This window comes from Elaeis guineensis, chromosome 3, assembly GCF_000442705.2.
Source record: "Elaeis guineensis isolate ETL-2024a chromosome 3, EG11, whole genome shotgun sequence".
Lineage (NCBI taxonomy): Eukaryota > Viridiplantae > Streptophyta > Magnoliopsida > Arecales > Arecaceae > Elaeis > Elaeis guineensis.
The window spans coordinates 116,944,379-116,962,275 of NC_025995.2; the positions used below are offsets into that span (position 1 = coordinate 116,944,379).

General features: G+C 44.0%; 2 protein-coding genes across 2 annotated transcripts; both read left to right on the forward strand.

The window, feature by feature from the left end:
* The first annotated feature begins 6,619 nt into the window (after positions 1-6,619).
* Positions 6,620-7,380, forward strand: LOC105040638 (uncharacterized). The gene has a single exon (XM_010917258.4). It carries the CDS (start codon positions 6,686-6,688, stop codon positions 7,154-7,156), a length of 471 nt encoding a protein of 156 aa, XP_010915560.1. The 5' UTR covers positions 6,620-6,685; the 3' UTR covers positions 7,157-7,380.
* Positions 7,381-10,646: 3,266 nt separating this feature from the next.
* LOC105040637 (metallothionein-like protein 2) lies at positions 10,647-12,601 on the forward strand. The gene is made up of 3 exons (XM_010917257.4): positions 10,647-10,866; positions 11,882-11,962; positions 12,209-12,601. The coding sequence occupies exons 1-3, from the start codon at positions 10,802-10,804 to the stop codon at positions 12,300-12,302; spliced, it is 240 nt and encodes a 79-aa protein (XP_010915559.1). The 5' UTR covers positions 10,647-10,801; the 3' UTR covers positions 12,303-12,601.
* The last annotated feature ends 5,296 nt before the right edge of the window (positions 12,602-17,897 follow it).

Genomic DNA, 17,897 nt, shown 5'->3' on the forward strand with positions numbered 1-17,897 from the left:
TTGATAATATTTTAATATTTTTTTATAAAATATTATTTTATATATATAATATATATGAATATGCCTATTTTGTAAAAATGTTATCGGCCAACTCGGCATGTAAATTTGTACGTATAAATGTTAGAGATCATCAGTTTAGTTCACCGTTCACGCGCAAGTCGGTGATTGGTTGGCTAATGCACTAGATTTTTTTTTTTTTTTAATTTTTTTCGGGGTTTGTCCGGGTCAACTAGATAACCATGCAGACTCTCTGGACAAAGATAGACAGATGCAACATAAAAGCAATACGGTATACATATACGTAAAGGTTTGAACATCTAAAACAATCCCACCTATAATACTTAAAACATCAACATAGTAAAAAAAAAAAAAAAAGCTAGGAGTATCTTCGATAGGAAATCTTAGAAACATCAAACATAGTTAGAAGTACATTTGGATTGCTGATGACACGACATATATATACTGCAAAAATATATACTGCAAAAAACACAAACAGAATCTGATCAAAGAAGATGGTGTTGTTTGTTGCTGTTAAAATACTCTCATGTTTCTATCATTTCAAATAAACCAACGTACATCGACAGTAACTGTCTGAGCTCACTTCTCTATCAAGAAATTTGCTAAATAAACAAGCAAATCCGGCAAAGATTTAGACTGGAAACCAATTAATATATTGGCCCGAGACCAACCCTGGATAGCAAAATTGCAGCTGATGATAGAATGCTAATTATCCTCCACTCGGCCTGTGTAAATATCATAATTAATTGATGAGCTGGGTAACATACCTCTTCTGACCAAAAGGGGTTTGCAAGATAGCCTCAAGCCAGAAGCTTCCGGTAGAAGTATTTCATCCACGTTGGCACGGTCAACCTTCAAAGAGTAATGCACTGGATATTGATCGACCCTATTTGCTCTACATGTGTCACACTAGTCTCCAACTCCTTTATTGGATCCGTGAACGCGCAGTGATATGGTAGGCGATCGATGGCCACTCACTGGATACAAAAAGTGGTCTTGTCAATTCGACATAGAATTGGTGTAATGGTTGATGGGTGGTTCCAGCTCATATGGAGCAAGTCTATTTATGCTGTATGCCCACCAATCTTCGTCAAATTTATTAGTTTGTACATGAAGGGATTAAAAAAAAAGAAAAGAAACGTGAAAATATCCTATTCTAGATGGTGGTCTGATTTCCAATCTAATTCACTGTATAAAAATTAATATCATAGATCACCCATTCATGGTCTTGTACCGCACGGCTGTATCAGCTGTGGGCGAAAACATGTTCGCTAACAGTTTTTTTTTTAAAATATTATTTTTTAAATATTTATTTTTTAATTTATTTTTTTAATTTATTTTTTAAAATATGATAGTTTGGATTAGGTGGTATGAATAAGATGAAATCGTATGTTGAACGTACGGCTTCAAATGATGTGGGTAAAAATTTAAAATTTAAATTTAACATTAAATTTAAAATTGAAACTGCACGTTGAAAATGCGATTCCAGTAAAAATGCATCTTCAACATACGGTTTCTTCTCTTTTTCTTTTCTTTTTTTTCCTTCTCTCCTATGCAGGCTTTTTTTTTTTTTGCCGCTCCGCTCTACCGAGGTGCGTGGATAGAGGGGCAGGGATAGTCACCGATGCTCGCACGGAGCCACAAAGGCTCGGATTCGTCGGAGCTAGAAAAGGAAAGGGGAGGGGACGGCGATGGGATAGGGCCACGGAGGATGCGGGAGGCGGTTGCATAGGGTGCAGAGATGCTCAGGGTCGGGGAGGGGAGGTGGTTTGGTGGCCGCACGGAGCCGGGTGCAGTACGGATGGTAGGGGGTCGGGTCATGGTGGGTATGGTGGACGGTCGCAACCTCGATCTCATCTGCCAGCCGTAGATCGGCGAGGGCGGTTGGGGGGGGTTCACCGTAGGAGGAAGGGAAGGGAAGGGGATCGGCGGGAGTAAGGAATGAAAAGAGAAAAGAAAAAAAAGATAAGAAGAAAAAAATATTAATAATGTTGGTGCAAAAATTCGCTCGCGCCGGAGAAGCTGGAGTCGAGGAAGTCGCGGTCGCCGCCGAGACCTGCAAAGAAAGTCTAAACCGGAGGTGGAGTTGCTCCGGCAAGACCCTCCGACGCTCAAGTCAGTTCTCTGCCTCAACAAGAATGGAGTGCTCGAACGGAGAATTTAGCAGAGTTTTTAGATGAAAGATGAGAGCTTATTGAATAACGTATCTGGAGCCCCCTTTTATAGGCGAGGGGGCAGTAGCCTGACAGCGACATCCGTAACCATTTGGCAGTGGGCTGCCCAGGCGGAGTTTGCTGCGAAGAGTAGTAGAGTGGACCCGTGGCTATCACCAGGGTGTGCCACGTGGAGTCTGTCGCGGGGAGTGGAGCGGCGTCTGTTGTCGCGACTTGCCAGCGGATGGGAGAATCGCGCGGTATCCGTCGCAGGAAGTGGAGCAGGATCGTGGCCGTTATTGTGGCCTGCCAGGGAGTAGTGGAGCTGCGCGAGATCCGTCGTAGGAAATGGAGCAGTGCTGTGACCGTGACTGCGGCCTGTCAGGGAGTGATGGAGCTGCGCGGAATCCGTCGTAGGAAGTGGAGCAGTGCTGTTACCGTTACTGCGGTCTGTCAGGGAGTGATGGAGCTGCGCGGAATCCGCCGCAGGAAGTGGAGCAGGATCGTGGCCGTTATTGTGGCCTGCCAGGGAGTGCAGATCCGTCGGCTGAAGTTCGGCAGCGGTAAGAGCTGATGATGGAGTCTGGCTCCCGTAGGAGTCCGGGCGGAGTCTTCCTTGCGGTTGGAGTCGTGGGCGGAGCCCGGCTCCCGTGGGAGTCCGGGCAGAGTCCTCTCGGAATTGAAGTCGCGGGCGGAGCCCGGCTCCTGTAGGAATCCGGGCGGAGTCCCCTGCAATCAAAATCAGGTGCGAAGTCCGGCTCCCGTAGGAGTCCGGACGGATCTTACCGGCAGTCGAAGTTGGCGACGGAGCCCGGCTCCCGTGGGAGTTCGGGCGGGGTCCCCCTTGAGGTCGGAGTCGTGGGCGGAGCCCGGCTCCTGTAGGAGTCCGGGCGGAGTCCCCTGCAATCAAAATCAGGTGCGAAGTCCGGCTCCCGTAGGAGTCCGGACGGATCTTACCGGCAGTCGAAGTTGGCGAGGGAGCCCGGCTCCTGTGGGAGTCCGGGCGGGGTCCCCCTTGAGGTCGGAGTCGTGGGCGGAGTCCGGCTCCCGTGGGAGTCCGGGCGGAGTCCCCTGCAATCAAAATCAGGTGCGAATTCCGGCTCCCGTAGGAGTCCGGACGGATCTTACCGGCAGTCGAAGTTGAGGACGGAGCCCGGCTCCCGTAGGAGTTCGGACGGAGTCTACTTGCGGTTGAAGTTGCCGGCGGAGTCCGGCTCCCGTAGGAGTCCGGACGAAGTCTGTCTGCAGCCGTTGGAGTCGAGGACGAAGCCCGGCTCCCGTAGGAGTCCGGGCGGAGTTTTCCTGCAATTAAAGTCAAAGGCGAAGTCCGGCTCCCGTAGGGGTCCGAACAAGGCTTACCGGCAGTTGATGTTGAGGACGGAGCCCGGCTCCCGTAGGAGTTCGGGCGAAGTCTACTTGCGGTTGAAGTTGTTGGCGGAGTCCGGCTCCCGTAGGAGTCCGGACGAAGTCTGTTTGCAGCCGTTGGAGTCGAGGATGAAGCCCGGCTCCCGTAGGAGTCCGGGCGGAGTTTTCCTGCAATTAAAGTCAAAGGCGAAGTCCGGCTCCCGTAGGGGTCCGGACAAGGCTCACCAGCAGTTGATATTGAGGACGGAGCCCAGCTCCCGTAGGAGTTCGGGCGGAGTCTACTTGCGGTTGAAGTTGTCGGCGGAGTCCGACTCCCGTAGGAGTCCGAACGAAGTCTGTCTGCAGCCGTTGGAGTCGAGGACGAAGCCCGGCTCCCGTAGGAGTCCGGGCGGAGTTTTCCTGCAATTAAAGTCAAAGGCGAAGTCCGGCTCCCGTAGGGGTCCGGATGAGGCTTACCGGCAGTTGATGTTGAGGACGGAGCCCGGCTCCCGTAGGAGTTCGGGCGGAGTCTACTTGCGGTTGAAGTTGTCGGCGGAGTCCGGCTCCCGTAGGAGTCCGGACGAAGTCTGTCTGCAGCCGTTGGAGTCGAGGACGAAGCCCGGCTCCCGTAGGAGTCCGGGCGGAGTTTTCCTGCAATTAAAGTCAAAGGCGAAGTCCGGCTCTCGTAGGGGTCCGGACAAGGCTTACCGGCAGTTGATGTTGCGATCGGAGCCCGGTTCCCGTAGGAGTTCGGGCGGAGTCTATTTGCGATTGAAATTGTCGGCGGAGTCTGGCTCCCGTAGGAGTCCGGACGAAGTCTGTCTGCAGCCGTTGGAGTCGAGGACGAAGCCCGGCTCCCGTAGGAGTCCGGGCGGAGTTTTTCTGCAATTAAAGTCAAAGGCGAAGTCCGGCTCCCGTAGGGGTCCGGACAAGGCTTACCGACAGTTGATGTTGAGGACGGAGCCCGGCTCCCGTAGGAGTTCGGGCGGAGTCTACTTGCGGTTGAAGTTGTCGGCGGAGTCCGGCTCCCGTAGGAGTCCGGACGAAGTCTATCTGCAGCCGTTGGAGTCGAGGACGAAGTCCGGCTCCCGTAGGAGTCCGGTCGGAGTCCTCCTGGAGTTGATGTTGCGATCGGAGCCCGGTTCCCGTAGGAGTCCGGGCGGAGTCCTCCTTGAGCTGATTCTGCTGAGGGCTTCGGCTATGGGTATTTTATACCCAACAAATAATATTTGAAGCTACAGAAGAATAAAAAATATTAATTAAATAATAATATTATTATTATTTTTTTTTTAAAATAAAATTTTTATTATTAATTTAAAAATACTATTTGTGTAATAACATATTATTTTAAAAATTTATTTCAAAAAACTAATAATAAAATATTATTTAAAAATATTATTTTTTAAATAATAATAAAAATATTATTATAAATTATTATTATTTTATTAATCATAAAATATTATTATTTTTTGATTAATAATAAAATATTATTTTAGTAGTAATAATATATTATTATTTCATTAATAATAAAATATTATTATTTTTTGATTAATAATAAAATATTATTATTTAATTAACAATAAAATATTATTTTAGTGATAAAATAATAAAATTAGTATTATTATATGATTAATAATAAAATATTATTATTATAAAAAAAAGTAAAAAAGAAAAAAAGAAAAAAATAATATTATTATTTAAGTTATTATTATTAATAAAATAATAATATTTTTTTTCTTTTCCTCCACTTTTTTCGGCGCCAGCGAACGCATGCCTTCTATCCTCTGCCCGTGCCCCCTCTGTCCTCCGTCCGTGCTTGTGCCAACGATTAGTGCTCCCTCGTTTGGTTCCGTCGCTCGTTCCTTGCTTGTCCACAGTGACCCCGCCACTATCCTTCCGACCGAGGGAGATAGAAAAATTCGTGGATCCTCCGCTTATACATTATCTTTTTTATATATTATTTTATTTTTTAAATAATATTTTTTATTATTATTTTCATCTCTTTCCCTTCCCCTTCCGTACTTTTATTTTTTAAAAATACTACTTTATTATTTAAAAATAATATTTTTATTATTATTTTAAAATAATATTTTTAAAAATAATATTTTTAAAAATAATATTTTATTATTAATTTTTAAAATAAATTTTTATTTTGAAATAATATTTTATTATTATTAATAAAATAATAATATTTTTTTTCTCTTTCCAAATATTTTTTTTTTATCTTTTTCCCCTTCCTCCCGCTGCGACACACCCCCCCTCGCCGATCTCCCTTTCCTTCCTCCTGCTGCGACCCCCCTATCGCCCTCGTCGATCTACGGTCACCTGATGAGGCCTAAGTTGCGGCTGTCTGCACCGCACCCACTGCAGTCCCACTCTATTATCGTCCATATCGCATTCAGCTCCGTGTGACTAACAAACTTCCTCCCCTCCTCTTTCTATTTCGGATGTCTCCTGCACCTTTCGCACCTCGCACGGCCGCTCCCCACGTGCGAAAAAAAATATATATATATTGAAAATATAATTTTATTAAAACCGCATCTTCATTTTAATTTTAAATTTAATATTAAATTTAAATTTTATTTTTTTATCTATATTATTTGAAGTCGAACGTTGATTTTTGGTTTCAAGGAAGAACTGCATGTTCAACCTGCGGTTTTGCCATATCTATGCTCCCACATCTAAATTACTATATTTTGAGAAACAAGTTAGAAATAAGGGTAAATAGAAGAATAAGTATTTAAAAAATAATATTTAAAAAAAAAAAATCCTTCCCTAACTAGCTTGGGTATCATAGCCATCTTGGCGCAGCGAAACCGTCCTCCGCACTCAGGTTGGTGCTGCTCTCTCGCAGCCAGACCCGTGACGACGCGGGACTGAGGACGGGCCCATGCCATCATAAATGCCGTCATTAATTCCCTCACCGAACCCCGACTTCTGAAGAAAGCACAAGGTGGCTCGGGAACCGCACCCCGCGCAATAACACCCGTTATTTAAAACCCCGAGAAAAGTACACTCCCAACGAATCCACATTAAAATCCAGGGGCCTTTTCGTAACTCCTCATCTCTACCGCTCCAATTAAATGTCCCAGCACCGATGGGGCGAAATCCCTAGAATCATAGAAGATTGTGGTGGTGGTGGTGGTGGAGAGAAAGAAGGGAGTATAGGAATGTCGGCGATGCAGGCGATCGAGAGGCGGAGTGAGGGCGCGGAGGTTTTCCATGGGGCGGAGATGTGCAAGAAGAAATCGAAGGAGCTTTTGGAGGAGCTGCATCTGCCCAAGGGTTTGCTGCCGCTAAGCGGGCTGGACGAGGTGGGGTACAACCGGGGGACGGGCTTCGTGTGGATGAAGCAGAAGAAGGGGAGCCAGCACGTCTTCAAGAAGATCGGGAAGACGGTGTCCTACGCGACGGAGGTGACGGCCTTCGTGGAGGACCGCCGGATGAAGCGGATGACCGGGGTCAAGAGCAAGGAGTTCCTCATCTGGGTCTCCCTCTCCGACATGTCCATCGATGAACGCGACCCCACCAAGATCACCTTCAAGACCCCCGCCGGCATCGGCAGATCATTCCCTGTCTCCGCCTTCGAGGAGGAGGAGGAGGAGGAGGAGAAGAAGAAGGCTGAGGAGGAGAACAAGTGAGGATCATAAGGGTTATTTCAGGGGTAAATTATGGACGTTGCACTATGAACTTATGAATGCTTTTTATCTTTTTTTTTTTTTTTAACTATAATAATGTTACTAGGGTTCTTGGTATTACTATGTTTGGTAGTATGGATCAATGGTAAGGGACGAAGGATGTCTTCCATCTTCTAAACTATCTATAAATCGATCCCTTTTCTTTAGTGGGAAGGGAATAAACGCAACTTGAAAAAGCGGTGACGAATCCAGCTACAGGTGGATGTATTGGTAAACGGACGGCTTCTTGGCGAATATCTTTATCTCGCCTCCTCGTGTTTGGCACCTGGACGCAACTTTCTCTGTCTGCGAGATGGGTATGGTGGGAAGTACGGAGGGATGATGGAAGGGGGTAAAGGAAGTTGCGGCTGCGTTTTATTCTAAAGGAAAGATTAATTATTTTTTATCTCATCTACAGTATTCAATTTCTTATTCATCTGACGGTGAATGTAAAATTAAATATGCCCATGCTTGATGACCAGATAAGACTATACGAAGTAAATGTTGCTATGGTCGGAATTTTCGTTAAGATGTCATAATTACAGCATTTGACCATCTAATGATGAGAAATGTTTTAAACTAGGTGATACAAAAAAGACACATCAAATGGTTGTGGCTTTTCTGTACTTTAATTTTATTTGAAAAGGAAACGAGCTACCAGATTTTCTAACTTTAAAAAAAATGTTTTTCGTTATAAGTTACAGAAATATTTGTATTAAGTAACACGAAAAACGTCAAAAAGGTTGCGATACAAGGGGGCAAAATTTAAAAAAAAAGCTCCAGCTGTTGGGGGTCGAGAACCAGCCCTGACTCTAAAAGCCTCGTTGCTGGTGGAGATGAATGGGTTGGTTCTGAACCTAGAACGATGTGAAAATTTGAACGATGTGCTGTAGGATTCCAGAAGAGAAATCACTATTAAATACATGAGTCGGAGAATTAATGATTCATTCGATACTGTTTCTGCCATTTCCAATTGTTTTCCAAGATCAATCTTTTTCCTTCCAAATGTATTAACTTACTGGATTCATGTAACTTATAAGGAACGAAGGTGTCCTAACTATACATTCATATTTTTTTATCGAGCTTTAGATGGTAAAGTGCTAGAATAGATTGATTGCAACTTGTGATAATTAATTTATTTTATCATCATCGTCGTTATCATTACAGATAAAAATATCCAAACGACAAATAAAGTCAAAAGCAGAAAGATGCAGTAATCCTGCCAGTGGATTGACATCTAAAATTGCATTGTATATTCAAAGAAATTAACAAATAATCTCCCCTTTCAATCTCGCACTTTATATTTACTAATTAATCGAGCCCGAATTTGCTAGGGAGAGAAGACTCCCTCACTTAAAGTTGCATTGTATATTCAAAAAAATTAACAAATAATCTCCTCTTTCAATCTCCCATTTTTTATTTACTAGATCAAATTCGAATTTGCTAGGGAGAGAAGACTCCCTCCTCCCTTCCACTTACAAAATCATCGAGGGCTAGTTCTTTTATAGATAAATATTATTAAAAAATTGATCAAGTTTTTTATTGATCAATTTATCTATATTTTTATATTTTTTAAGATAAATAATTTATTTTTTTATAAATAATATTTATTCATAAAATAAAAAAATCTTATTCATCTACAAGATGATTAAATCATTTTTTTCATTAATTAATAAAATAAATATTTAATTTTATTTTTAAATATATTTTTTCAATTTATTTTAAATTTTCAGCGTTCAATGTTTAATAACTCAATTATCTATCTTTTTCAAACTTAAACATATAAAAAATATTATTAAAAATATAAAAAATTTTAATAATTTATTTAAAAAATAATAATATAAAAAAATATAGACAATAAATTTTGAAGTCATTTTTATATAAAAAATATAAATAAATTATTTTTTATTTAAATATTATTTAAAAAATAATTATTTAGATAAATATAAATTTTTAGATAAATTTTTTATTTATAAAAAAATGGCCCTAAAGGTTTTTATCTTACATTTTTGTGGGCGTGAGGGCTAGATCCCATTTTGAGGTTTCACGTAAAGAAGTACTGAACATTAATGAGTCTTTTCAAACAACGAAGTACAGAATGCTGATAGAGGTCTAACCATGTTCTGCTAGCCAAGGGGGAGCGCCATGCACCAAAAAGGATGGACATGGGTTAAAGCCAATAATATAAAAAATCCTGACTCATACTCGACACTTCCGAACCTTATCGAGGCCTCTTTACTTGTACCTGTCCAAAAAAAAATAAAAAAAATAAGAAAAACGTTTACCAAAAAAAAAAAAAGGTTTCATGAAGGACGTGAGGAATGTGTTTGATGAAATGCCCGATAGGAACTTGATCCCCTTGAATTCAATGTTTTGAGGGGGGCATTGATGCAATTGATGTGAAAGGCGCAGAGCCAAATTAAGGGGGAGGGTGCAGAGAACTCATCATCTTTGAACTCAAGGAGTTAGGAGTGTAATCCCAAATGGTGGCAAGGAGATGCTTTTGCTACGTGATTTGAAAGGAGTGGCATAATAGCTTTAATATCATCTTGCCATGATTGAAACAAGAATTCCATAATTGTATAATAGGAATACTTTTATAAGCAACAGAGGAGAGAGCTATTTATTATGATATCTTAATTCTATCATAAAGAAGAAAATAGTCTGAGGAGGACCGGCCACCAGTAAGAGGCTAGATTCAAGATTGGAGTTGGTAGGGGTGGATTGGAGGTGGCATTATTGTAACCACAAGAGCCACTAGCAATAAAGATGGCGAGAGAGTACGTGGGCATATATAAACGGGGACGATGAAGATGGCGCCGACAAAAGCGACCTTGGCAACCAATGGGAGGCTAAAGTTTAAGGTGGTCGTCGCCTTCGGGGAGCCATTAGAATCGAAAATATGTCCCTTTTTTCTTTTAATTATCTCTTTTCAGATGCCAATGCCAAAGGTAATTTGGATTTCTTAACAAAATTTAAGACTCGCATGATGGTGACATACCTTCTTATTGAAGGCTGGGAGATGGATGGGAGGGTCATTAGAATGAAATATTAATTTAGTAGGCCACACTAAGACTTTTAAGGTATGGAAAACTTGAAATGGTTTTACTGTATTTTTCTCTTACATTGAAATAGTGAAAATATGAGTTGTAATGCGAAGCCTCTAGATTTCAGCATCAAAAAAACCAAAAAAATCAACAATATCTGAAACATGGTGTTATGGTATAATTATTATGAAATTAAAAATATTTGGACTATAACGGTTGGGTTGGACCGAAATGGTAGGAATTTTCATGGCGCAGAATACTAACACATGAATGACAAATTATTAATTTGACCAGGTCCTATCTTAGACCCGTCCAATCAGTTCAACCAGAAAGCAACACCTATAACGATAATCTCTCTCTTTTTTAAAAAAAAATATAACAAGTACAGGTTCTAGGATGAATCCACTAGTGATCCACGGTGACGGTAGATCTGATTCGACGGTCATGCAGGCCCACTCACTCACCTCGGAACCTCTATAAAATGCCGCCTCGATCTAAGGAAAAGCTGGTTTCAAAGTGATTTGAAGAAATTTTTGTTGTTTCGTCCATCTTCCAAAGAAAAATGTCTTGCTGCGGAGGGAATTGCGGGTGTGGATCTGGCTGCAAGTGCGGCAGCGGATGTACAGGGTATATAGAAAATATTATGCTTTAAAATGCTATCTCTTTTGATGTGATGATGTGTTTTTGTTCCACGTTTCCGTTCTCATCTATTCATTATAATATGATTTGTGGTTTTTATTGGTTGGGATCTTGGGTTTGGATCATCCGATTTTCTTCTCGTTTGTTCTTCTTCTTTTTTAACATATATACAGCCACTGCTTTGAGATGGTGGTGAACTTCCATATTATATATGTTCCTGTCTTGTTTCTCTTTAGAATTTCTTAGTTTTGGTTATTGCTGTCTTGAAATTGATTCCATTTTAATGCATATTTTTGTATACATTTTTCATTTTAGTTGTGCCTAATATTGACGTTTTCCTTGATCCATCGAGAAAATTCAAAAGTATTTAAAGATTATTATTATTTTATACAAATAAAAAATATTTACCATCTCTAAAAATATATTTGGAGTAGGATTTATAATATCAACCACTAGATCGTGCAATAGCCACTTTAAAATTTATACAGATGCATGGAACAAAAAGATTTAGATACTTTGAAAGCTGTACAAGATGTAATCCAATGGTTGATATAGTGAAAAGAGATCAATCATTTTTTTGCATGAAAGATGTAATTTGAACCTTCAACACCAACTCTCTTTTAGCATTTAATATTGTAGATATATATCGCTTTCTTAACATGTAATGATGAAGTCATACGTCGTCCTCAAATTAAAATGCTATCTAGATGTGTGATTTTCCATCATAATTATTTTTCCCAAAATGCTCCAAAAATATCTTGTTGTTTTCCTTAAAAATAAAAAGTTATAATTCTCATAAATTTTCTAGCTACTGATTACTGAATTAACAATTTCATAGCCATCGATGTTTATGAAAATTGTACCCACCAGACTATAAATGTTGCTGAGCTCTAAGTTGAGAGAATCCCGTAGTCTAGCGTAAAGTTTTCCTTGACCATGCCTCTGCCATTCTATAATTAATTTTGCTTAATGTCCTCATCTTTTTCTTGATGGTTGGGCGCAGATGCAAGATATATCCTGACATGGCTGAGGAGACGAACGCCACCACTCAAACCGTGATCATGGGTGTCGCACCTCCTAAGGGGTCTGCCTCTACCCACCCCTTGTTAAAATGATCTTTGGCAATAAAAAAGAATCACACATCTTATCCTGGTATTAGTAGTACACCTTTCGTGCATTTGTCCTGGGAGACACAACGTTAATAGTATCAAATGGAAAAAAGAAAAAAAAAAAATCCAAGAAATTTCTTCTAGGATTGCCCCTTCATATGGAATTCCCTTCCAATTCTGATGATGTTTTGTTGATTTGGGCTGGTGGCTTCTGTTTGCAGAAACTTTGAAGGCTCTGACGTGGCTGCTGCATCAGAGAACGGAGGCTGCAAGTGCGGACCCAACTGCACCTGCAACCCCTGTAACTGTAATTAAATGAGGTAAGTTTCGAGGGTGGAGAGAGAGAGTCTTAATGTCGTTTCAATGTCTGGCATTTGATTCTGGACTCTGGTAGTCCTTGTGTTAGAAATAAAGAGGCCATGGCTACCATCCACCCTCTTTTGTTAGAGTAGTTCACATGGCCGGGGAATTGAAGATCCCTCTCTCTCTTCTCCTTGTTCAAGTTGTTGCACCGTTGGTGTCTCTCTCTATTGTATTTGTTCTGTTGCTACTATGCTTTTTTGCTCTATATTTGGTATCAGATTGACAGCAAAGCCTCCTTTCAGCACGGCTCCCACCTCTGTTGTTAACATGAGCATTATGACTATTGATCTTTCTGTCATGGTATTGGATCTGGGCTTGGCCTCGTTTTCTTTTTGCGGACCCATCAATCGTTCACAACCAGTGATGACTTAATTTTGATAATTTATTTATTTGAGAAGTCACGTTCCACGCATATTTTTATAATCTCCATGATGAGTTGATAAAATAGCATCATCATTTTATTTTATTTATTTATTTATTTATTTGGCAAAGAGCACCATTATATTATTTTACTGTCCATTGTCCATGAGAACTCTAGAACTGGAAATGCAAACACGAGTGTTGGAGTCCTCAAAAATAAACTTCCTTTTATATTACCGCGTGGGGAAAGAGTGTATTATTTTACTCCCGAGATTTTCATGCTTATTATATGACTCGTCTGCAAAAGAGACGACAAATATCACTAACTGTTAATAACTGTACAATGCCAAGCTTTAGTTCGAGCTCTGGTGAAGGAGATGGAAATATACAGTCAAGAAAAAGGAGAAAGAACTATAGTTACTGGGTAATTACTTTTCCCCATGCATATAGATCATAAGAAGATGCAGTAGCCATTAGATCGTAGTTGGATGATGAGGCCTTTGTTTACTTGCTTGATAGGTCATGTGAGTGAACATTGCTAAAACCAATCTTAACATATGTACAACTGAAAAGAAACAAGCAAATCAAAAGCATCGTCTATGGTACAAGCTAATCAATTATTTAATTAGTTAAGATGGCTATTATTGAGTAGGGACAATGTGTGAAATAGGAAGCTATATTATACACTCTGTGGACATGGCTCAATCACAGGCCGGCATCGTGCAATACATAGCAATCATGAGTTGGAGACTAGACTTCTCCATTTGATTCTCCCATGCCCATGGCCCAACAGTCCTGAATCACGCTGATTCCATTGATGGCATCAATTCCCTGCTGCCACGTTTGATAGAGATCGAATATTGAGTAGATAAAGAAGAGGTCCCGTAGAGCACTACTCTTCTTTCCTTTCTTTTTCTCTTTATTCTTTTGAGAGGGAAACTATCATCGCAATTAATCCCTGAAAAAGATGTGCTGGCTAAGCATATACCCAGTGGCAATCGGTATTATAAGATGATAGTTATCTTCATTATTGTAGTTCCAGAGCTTCGAAGCAATGCACGCAAGAGGTAAAAGTATGTGCCACTCAGTACGTTGATAATAATAGAACATTTTCCATTGTTCACGAGGTTGTGCCACCAAGATTGCTGTTGGATGGATGTCTGGCCAAGACACCACCTCTCAAGATTCTTTCAGTACCACGCGATGCAGCAGGAAGAAAGAAGAAACAAAACAAAAGAAAAAATAATCAAAATACGTGGATCAGCCACAAAAGGACTCGTCTCCACGGGGCATGCAAACTTCACTATGAAAAGAAAATTTTACAAGAGGAGACCTCACCCTCAACCCTTGTACACCCAATTCTTTCTCATCTGAAGTTCCCCTCACAAAAGCTCTCTCTCTCTCGGAGACCCCCCTGAACCCCTGAAGAGCCTGGCGACCGCTGTCCAGGAGCCTCCTGCTCCTTCTCTCTCAGCACTCTCGCCTCTCTCTCTCTCCTCGGGTTCGTACGGCGGTGAGAAAACGAACCACACTCCTCTGTTTCATCACAGGCCTTTTTAAAGGCTTAAACAGAGTTTAAACCTAATCTAATTAGGTTTAAGAGTCCTAAACAAGCCAAATCAGCATCCCAAGCCGTCGGATCAAGACCGGGAGCCATCTGGGCCGTTGGATCGCGCTCCGATCCAAGGAATAGTGCCGTGGACCGTGAGAAATGCGTGGGAAACACCCACGCGATCCACAGGCCGCGCCGTGGACCGCCCGGTCCATGGTGGATCGGGGCAAGGGGGCCAGCAGGCCGCTGGCCTGGGCCGGCCCGCGCGCGCGGGCCTGGGCCGCGCCTGCGTGCGGGCCTGCGCGCGCCTGCACCGCACGCCCGCCTGGGCCGTAGGCCTGGGTCGCGCGTCCCGTGCGGGCCTGGGTCGAGCGTCCCGCGCGCCGCCGCCTGCGGCCGCGCCGCTGCCACCCGCCGCCGATCGCCGGCGGTCCTCCGTCGCCTCGATTCTCATGCCGACTTCAAAAGCTCGTATCTCCTCCATCCGAGCTCCGATTTAGGTGATCTTGATCTCGTTGGACTCCGTTTTTCGCCGCGAACTTCGCTGTGGGCTCAATGTGGGCTGAATCTTGAGGTGTCAAATCCAAACAATCTCCACCTCGACTCGATATTCGGCCTCCTCCAAACTCTGAGAGCTTCTGGATCTCCACGCCCCCATGCCCTAGGGCAATCGCCTGCTGATCATGGATGGACAAACATGGAAGTCGAGCCAGGCTGCTCGATCCCATCTCCGTCGTATGCTGTGCTCCTCCTGACCTGAGACCTGCTCGGGGCATCATCCTGCGGCAATAGGAATCTTACCTTGCGACGTCGCCTCTCGTCCTCTCGAGTCTCTTGTCTCGTGCCCGATCCGCCTCCTGGAGCTCCACCTCGTTCTGGGCTCCACCTGGCTCTCGAAGCTCCACCTCGCACTGGGCTCCCTGCCAGGTAATAATATCCTCTGCTCCCCTTCTTCCCCTCCAGCACAATCCTATCGCCGCGTAGCACCCTCTAGATTCCTCCACCAGCTACCGTCCTGTAGCCTCTCGAATCCAGTCTGCTAAGTGAGATAAGATTCCGCCTGAAATCCGGTATGTATCGGACCTCCCCCAATCTCCTCACTGCACCATCATGTATCCTCCAGCTGACCGTCCCAATGCCTCTGATCGCACAGCTCGATCCATCCGGCAGATATACAGTGCTCTCACTGTTCTCCAGGGAGTCAAATTGCTCATCTCTGCAACACACATGATAAGGGCATGCAGAATCTAATATCCACTACTGAGAAGAAGTAGATACCTCATCAGATATCTCCAGGACATCTCCATCTGAATCGCTGCCGACCGTCGCTACAGCAGCCACCGTCCGATTTTTAAGTTGAGGGCAATCTCTGGCTAGATGCCCCAACTCCTCACACCGGTAACACTTGGTTTTGCTCAAGTCCCTCCTGGACTTAGACCGCCCTCGTTGCGATCTCCTGTCGCTCCGTCTACCGCCTCCTGCTCCTCCAGAAGCCACCAAAGCTGAGCTACTGCCACCTGAGCTCGAAGCTGGGTTCTCCCTCCTGAGAACCTCGTTCTGGAGTATCGCCGCGGTGACCTCGTCCATCTTGATAGTGCTCTTCCCCACTAGAAGAGCAGTCACCAAGGACTCATACGAAGAGGGAAGCGACGCCAGCAAAACCAGCACCCTGGTCTTCTCCTCAACGTTCTTGCCAACGCTGAGAAGGTCGGTGAGGATCTTCTGGAAGTGGCTCAAATGCTCCTGCACGCTCTGTCCCTCAGTCATCTGCAGTTGGTAAAACTACCTCCAGAGGAAAAGTGTGTTGGTGAGAGACTTCGCCATGTACAACTCCTCGAGCTTCGACCACAGCACCGTCGGAGAAGTCTCGCTCAGCACATAAATCACCACCTCATCCGTCAGGTACATGCGGATGGTACTTACCGCCTGCATCTGTAACCGTTTCCAATCCCGCACCTCCATAGTGGTCGGCTTCTCATCGCACAAGAGAGCATCGATCAACCCCTGTTGGATGAGCACGTCCTTCACCCTTGCCTGCCACAAAGAGAAATTACTCTTACCATCGAACTTGTTGATCTCCATCTTGATTGTTCCTGTTTTCTCCATCTTCAGTCTTGCTCACCACCACTGCAATCTGCGTCCTTGTACCGCCTTGCTCTGATACCACTGGTTGGGTGGATGTCTGGCCAGGACACCACCTCCCAAGATTTTTTCAGTACCACGCGATGCAGCAGGAAGAAAGAAGAAACAAAACAAAAGAAAAAACAATCAAAATACGTGGATCAGCCACAAAAGGGCTCGCCTCCACGGGGCATGCAAACTTCACTATGAAAAGAAAATTTTACAAGAGGAGACCTCACCCTCAACTCTTGTACACCCAATTCTTTCTCATCTGAAGTTCCCCTCACAAAAGCTCTCTCTCTCTTGGAGACCCCCCTGAACCCCTGAAGAGCCTGGCGACCGCTGTCCAGGAGCCTCCTGCTCCTCTCTCAGCACTCTCGCCTCTCTCTCTCTCCTCGGGTTCGTACGACGGCGAGAAAACGAACCACACTCCTCTGTTTCGTCACAGGCCTTTTTAAAGGCATAAACAGAGTTTAAACCTAATCTAATTAGGTTTAAGAGTCTTAAACAAGCCAAATCAGCATCCCAGACCGTCGGATCAAGACCGGGAGCCACCTGGGCCGTTGGATCGCGCTCCGGTCCACGGAATAGTGCCGTGGACCGTGAGAAACGCGTGGGAAACGCCCACGCGGTCCACAGGCCGCGCCGTGGACCGTCCGGTCCACGGTGGATCGGGGCAAGGGGGCCAGCAGGCCGCTGGCCTGGGCCGGCCCGCGCGCGCGGGCCTGGGCCGCGCCTGCGTGCGGGCCTGCGCGCGCCCCGCTGGGCAGCGCGCCTGGGCCGCGCGCCCCGCTGGGCAGCACGCCCGCCTGGGCCGCAGGCCTGGGTCGCGCGTCCCGCGCGCCGCCGCCTGCGGCTGCGCCGCCGGTCGCCGGTGGTCCTCCGCTGCCTCGATTCTCGTGCCGACTTCAAAAGCTCGTATCTCCTCCATCTGAGCTCCGATTCAGGTGATCTTGGTCTCGTTGGACTCCGTTTTTCGCCGCGAACCTTGCTGTGGGCTCAATGTGGGCTGAATCTCGAGGCATCAAATCCTAACAATTGCCATATTGTGAGGGATTGCACAAATCCAAAATATCTGCACGAATCTCAATGCAAGGCAGAACAAAAAAGGGAAAAAAAAAGAAATCTCATGTGACTGGCACATGAGGTAGAAGAGAGGACTCTTAATGGAAATCCGATGCCTTCACCAATCTCATCAGAAGAAGGATTTCTAGGGCACGCTGGATTTTGGTGAAATCTTCTGATTTTATCTATAAAAAAAATCCTTTTTTTCTTGTAGGCATCTCGTTCCTCATCTCTAATTCAGCTATATTGTAAGGATCTAATTCATTGACTGGCCAAGAAATTGCACAAGCATGAGATATCTATATGAATCTCAATGCAAGGTGGAATAAAAAAAAATCAAAATTTCATGTGATTGGCATGTGAGTTGGAAGAGAGGACTCTTGAAAGAAGTCCAAAACCTTCATTAAACCCATCGAAAGAAGAATTTCTAAGGTATGCTAGACTCTGGT